The 6350-nt window shown below is 36.6% G+C and overlaps 1 protein-coding gene across 1 annotated transcript in view; it reads left to right on the top strand.

The window, feature by feature from the left end:
• The window catches only part of LOC106872068 (aromatic-L-amino-acid decarboxylase), a 69793-nt gene that overhangs the window by 36248 nt on the left and 27195 nt on the right, over window positions 1-6350 (top strand). Inside the window, exons 4-5 of the mRNA XM_014918920.2 lie at window positions 3681-3732; window positions 5454-5518. Of these exons, the coding sequence (XP_014774406.1) occupies window positions 3681-3732; window positions 5454-5518 (117 nt within the window). The remainder of the gene's footprint in view (window positions 1-3680; window positions 3733-5453; window positions 5519-6350) is intronic.

The following is a 6350-nucleotide window of genomic DNA, read 5'->3' as shown; positions in this document are numbered from 1 at the left end:
ATATATAGACACACACGCACATACATATATACATACATGTGTGTGGTGCGTGTGCGTGTGTGTGTGTGTGTGTTTATGTGTGCGCGCGTGCGTGCGAGTCTGTGTATGTATGTGTGTGTACGCGTGATAGTAAACATTTAGTGTATAAATACTTTCTTTAGTTGTGGATTTATAATTCTACCATTGGTTTCATGCACAAACATTGCAATTACCTAGCCTTTCACTTTAAAATGTAGATAATCTGTCTCCGTTTTCTATAAGGCTACGTGAGATTACAAACTTTACGGGACTTAAAACACTGTTTGGTGGTCTTGAATGAGTTATATGATAGACAGATATGGAGCAGTAACTCAAGTAGGAATTTTTTGTAATTGTTATTTCCTTTGCGTTAGACTTGATTCTTTCTAAGTATTGGTAAAATATCAATGTGTGTTCTGTGTCAAATATAGTTTAATTGCACTCTACTGATATATGCAAATGTTCTTATAGGTTTGGTGATACAAACAGAAAAGGTAGAACTCAAAACATGTGTGTTTATGTGCATAAGTGTGTGCGTATGTGTGTACGCGTGTGTGTTTTATGAATAATCGGTAGAAGGTAGAGAATGAGACAAGGGCCGAGAGTTTCATGCGTTGAGTATTGACACGTGCTTGATGAATGCCAACGGCGTGAAACTTTTGGTCCTTGAGTCACAGTGTAACTTCTGCTGATTGGCAATAAAAATCACATACCCTTATATAAATGTAAACAACATGCATCACATACCTATGTATGTGCGTGTGTGTGTTGAGAATTTTATGGGATTTACAAAGTTTTTAAACGTTTATAAGTTGATGAAATTGTAAATTCATGATATTATATTTTACAAAGAGTATAACGTAACAGATGTGTGTTACATATGTGTACAGCTTTGGATTGCAGCAGGAGTCCCTGAGATCTTGGGTGGTTTTGGGAATAAAAGTGTATATTCTTATTAGTATGCATATCATGTATTGGTTTTCAAATGTTGGCACAAGGCCAGTAATTTCGGAGGAGGATCCAAATCAATTACATTGAACCACGTGCTCAACTGTTACTTGTTTTATCGATCCCAAAAGGATGAGAGGCAAAGTTGACCCCGGCAGAATTTGAGCTCAGAACGTAAAGACGGACGAAATGCCGCAAGACATTTTGTCCGGCATGCCGACGATTCTGCCTGCTCGTCGCCTTACGCATTTAATATATTACCATTATATATATTGTGTATATTATATATTAAACAACCTTATACATATTATATACGTTTGTATGTATATCATTATTATTATTATTATCATTATTATTATTATTATTATTATTATTATTATTATTATTATTATTATTATTATTATTATTATTATTATTATTATTATTATTATTATTATTATTATTATTATTATTATTAAGGCGGCGAGCTGGCAAGATCGTTAGCACGTCAGGCGAAATGCTTAGTGGTATTTTGTCTGCCGCTACGTTCTGAGTTCAAATTCCGCAGAGATCGACTTTGCCTTTCATCCTTTCGGGATCGATAAATTAAGCACCAGTGAAACACTGGAGTCGATGTAATCGACTACTTCTCTCCTCTAAAATTCCAGACCTTGTGCCTATAATAGAAAGGATTATTATTATTATTATTATTATTATTATTATTATTATTATTATTAAGGCGGTGAGCTGGCAGAATCGGTAGCACGGTGGACGAAATGCTCTGAGTTCAAATTCCACTGACGTCGACTTTGCCTTTCAGGGTCGATAAACTAAGTACTAGTTATTTACTGGGGTTGATGTAATCGACGGGCCCCCTCCCCCAAAATTTCACGCCTTATGCCGATAGTAGAAAGGATTATTATTTTTTTAAAATAAAATATGGTCCGTTGTCTTCTGCTGAACCGGGGTCATCCCTTGACCCTAGGTTCACAGCAAGTCCTCATCTCATGGAGAGTACACGGCGTAAAATGTGTGCGGAACCTAGTAACACTATTTTCTGAAGTTCTCCCACGTTAATACTGCAAGGGAGTTTGTTGAGCTGCTTGTCAAGGCCCTTTTTAATTAGCCCTAATACTCCAATCACCACTGGTGCTGTGCTGCTTTTCATTCCCCACATCTTGGTCACTTCTCTTTCTAGGTCTTTGTACTGAAATAACTTCTCAATTTCTTTAATGGACACATTTCTCTCTAATGATACTGTCACATTTATCATTAAGCATCTCCTATTCTTCCCATCTTCTATAATTATGTCCGGCTTGTTTCCCTTGATTTCTTTATCGGTGTTGGTTGACATGTCCTGAAGTACTGTTACATCATCTTTTCCGCTCACAGTTTCAGATTTATGCTGGTACCATCTTTCTGAAGTAGGAAGCTGGTAGTGTTTACATATCTCCCAACGGATATATTGCGCTACTCTATCGTGTCTATGAATATATTCGGTTTTTGCAAGCGCTGTGCATCCAGTTAAGATGTAGTCCACTGTTTCATGCTGCTCATGACGCATTCTGCATTTCGGGTCAGTGCCATCGTTCATTATTTTGTTGTGGTAAGCCCTGATTGCCAAGCTTTGATCTTGTGCTGCTATGATAAAACCTTCGATTTCTGCCTTCAGTCCTGAGCTCTTCAACCATACATGAGTGTCTCGTTTTTCTACGTCTGGTTTGTTCACTCTACATGGGTATCGGCCATGCATCGGTTTTTCTAGCCATTCTCCTTTGCTCTTCTTCTGGGCTTGTTTTTTCATGTCTTCCTTAACTCATTTACCAAACTGGGTTACTTTCTCACTCGCCTTCATCCTAGGTTCTTCTGTCATCAGTTGTTTCTTAAACTGTACAGATTCTTTGTATACCGAGTACAGATTCTTTACTTTATCATGCTGGTGCACAAGCTTCATTAGAGGATCTTTTGACAGCTCAAGATATGTATTTAATCCTACAGTGGTGGTTTTGTAAGATAATTCTAATTGAGTTAATCCTCTTCCTCCCATGCTTCTTGGTAAATAAATCCTGTTCACGTCCGCTTTTGAGTGGTTCATTCGAGCGATGGTTAGTAGTTTTCTGGTCTTGGGGCCTAGCTTCTCTATTTCGCTCATTTGCCAGCTGATTATGTTGAAACTGTAAGCTACGATTGGTACTGAAAGAGTGTTAATGGCTTCTAGTTTGTTTGCAGCGTTGAGTTCAGTCTTTATTACTAACGTACTCTCCTGTAGTACTCTTTTCTAATCTTCTCTTTCATTGCTGAATGATTTATGCCGTTACTTTCGTCTATGCCAAAGTATTTATATGCTTCTGCCTGGTCCAGTGCTCGGATTCTTGCTTTATTATTATTATTATTATTATTATTATTATTATTATTATTATTATTATTATTATTATTATCATTATTATTATCATCATCAAGGCGGCGAGCTGGCAGAATCGTTACCGCGCCTAACAAAATTCTTAGCGACATTTCATCCGTCACTACGTTTTGAGTTCAAATTCCTCCGAAGTCAGCTTCCTTTCATATTTTCAGGGTCATTGAAATAAGCACCAATCAAGTGCTGTGGTCTCTATAATCGACTAAACTCCCGCTCGCCATTAAAATGCTGGCCTTATGCCAAAATTTCAAACCGCTATTTTTTTCCGTATATAATCTGTATTTTTATAGTTGATCTCTGTTTTGTCTTCTACCAGGCAGCCAGCCCTGCATGTACAGAGCTAGAAACTATCGTATTGGACTGGGTTGGTAAGTCTTTATACTTTTGTCACTTTTGATTCTGATTTCATTTTAAACTAATCCACTTTTAGTTGCTTCCGTTACACCAATTTTAAAGTTAAAACTGTTTAAATACAAACCCGCATTGTGCTGTCCCTGGTTTCACGATACAAAACCTCTTCTTTTAATGTACTTATAACTAAACATATTTCCATAATAATAGGAGAGGAATTCCGGAAGGAGCTTCGTGAGACCATTGCAGAGACGCTTCCGGAAAAAAATTTCAGTAACCGTTGGAAAACCAACTGTAGCAGTGACTCGAACAATTCCTAACGATATCTGAAGAAGGAATTTTTGTATTCCGAAATATTATTATTATATCAGACTATGGATAATTAAATTATAACAGTTATTATAGTCCCATTGTTGTTATTATAATGCATTGTTGTGCCATTCACGACACATTATATTTTCCATAATAATGTTTGTAATAACCCTTTGTTATATCCTAAACACCAGTTTAATAAATAGGTGTTTTACCGAACCCTTCCGAATTTTTCGTTAATTTAAATAATAATTGAAACACATAGGCTGTGTATTTCATCAACAATATCGTAAAGAAAAGGTCGTCTCTGCTCCTAATAAAACAATAGTCTATGTGAGACAGAGTTCTGTATTGCACCTCGTTATTGTATGTTTACTGTTAGATTCACTGGGCTATTGAGAGTTCGGTGACTATCTCCTCAGTAGTTGGGTCAATGGGATGGTGGAGCGGGATTAAATCTAATGAAGCCGTTGTAGTAGTGGTGGAAGGAGTAGAAGGAGGGGAAACTGTACATTTGTGCATCAGTGTTGTAGTGTGTTGATGAATGAATCTTTGGCTTTTGGGGTGGATGTGACCTAAGATGTACGTTTGTGTGTGTGTGTGTGTGTGTAGCAACACTATCTTACAGATGTGAGCAATGCTTCAACGAAGATCGTATTTCAGTTTTGTGAAGAGTCCGTAGAAAATCTGAAGTATTTTCTGACCCCAGGGGGAAAAGTTTCATCTTTAAACAAATCTTGACATTGAGAAAACCCCATCCAACGAGTTAGTAGCCTGTTATATTTTAGAAGGTCGGAAGAAACACTGTAAAGCATTTTGTCCAACGCTCAGACAAAATGTTCAATGGGAAAGCAACAATAACATCTTATTTAACATCACAGAAACAAATCATTACACATATGTCTCTTCTCTTACTGTTTAACCAATTCTATATCACCATCTTTGTCCCCACACTAAATATTCCCCTCGACCAACTTTCTAGAACTGCTTCCTCTGGAATTCTCTCCTGATGCACGTTTTCCCGCAGCTATTTTCCTGTAGAGCTTCAAGATGACCTTACCTGTCTGGACCGAACTCACCTGTTTAACAGTGACAAAGCATGATCACTTCTCTGGTGATTAATTAATAAACAATAATCGACTCCATATATGATTAGCGGACATTTTATCTACCACAGAAGGCTAAAAGACAAAGAAGAGCCTCAGATTGGGGTTTAAACACGGAACGTAGAAATAAAGAACTGAATAAGGAATGTCATTTATTCTATGTTCTACATTTATGGAAAAAAATTCTAATAAACTAAGTTAAAACATTTTGTCGAATTGAACAGCAATTGAAACTTTATTTGGGGTAGCGGGAGCTGATAAAATATGTTTCCAGTTATTGATTGTAAGTTGACACGAAATATTTTCACTTTATTCTTCAGGTAAAATGATTGGTTTACCGAAAGATTTCTTACATGAAGGTGGCAAAGGCGGTGGTGTCATACAGGTAGTATTACGTTGTTGACATATTAACTTACAATTCCACGAAGAGTTTACCGAAAATACTATCACACCTTTACCTCCTTGATTATGTTGTTATCAAAGATGTGTGTAACTGCAAATGTATACTTGAAGTTTTTGTAGTTCTGTGTATATGTTCTTCACCTTTTCTATAATCCCGTCCCTTTTAATTATAACGTACCTTGAAAGTCATGTCATACCAGCATATACTGTCCCCTAAAAGTGTCCCAGCTAACTAAAGATGTTTTCAAAACCCATTTTATTTTTCTACTAATGATATTCCTTTGGTTTATAACTTCATCTTGTTTGCAGTACATATCCTGGTTGTTGCTGCATCGTAGTGCTGCTATACACACATACAGACTCACACAGATACGAAAACACAAACGCACATACAAACATATATGAGCATAGATAGAGTCGCATCTTTGCGTAAATCTGTTTATGAATGTGTATATTACTTTGACTTCATTTCTGCATTACCTTTGATTCTGTCCACTCACCAGAAGAAGGCGGCAGCAGTGGGTGTCGGCCATGACAGTTCACTCAATGAAGCTGTCAATAACAGCAGATAGATTCGTTTGAGGAATTCTCCTTATCACAATAATAGATCCGATCAACAAACCACTTCCAATGCCATCCCAAGCAGCCTCCTCATCTTTTCATTCATTTACATGCGATTATTTCCATTCATTAAATTTTTTTTTATTCTTGTTTGGAAGGGGAATATTTTCATTTGGACTTTTTATTAAGCTTTCTTTATGTGAACATACATATGTACGTTTGGTATATATATATATATATATATATATATATAT

The sequence above is a fragment of the Octopus bimaculoides genome, chromosome 6 (genome assembly GCF_001194135.2).
Source record: "Octopus bimaculoides isolate UCB-OBI-ISO-001 chromosome 6, ASM119413v2, whole genome shotgun sequence".
NCBI lineage: Eukaryota > Metazoa > Mollusca > Cephalopoda > Octopoda > Octopodidae > Octopus > Octopus bimaculoides.
The sequence above is the reverse complement of the archived record's forward strand: the minus strand, read 5'-3'. Positions and strand labels throughout refer to the sequence as shown.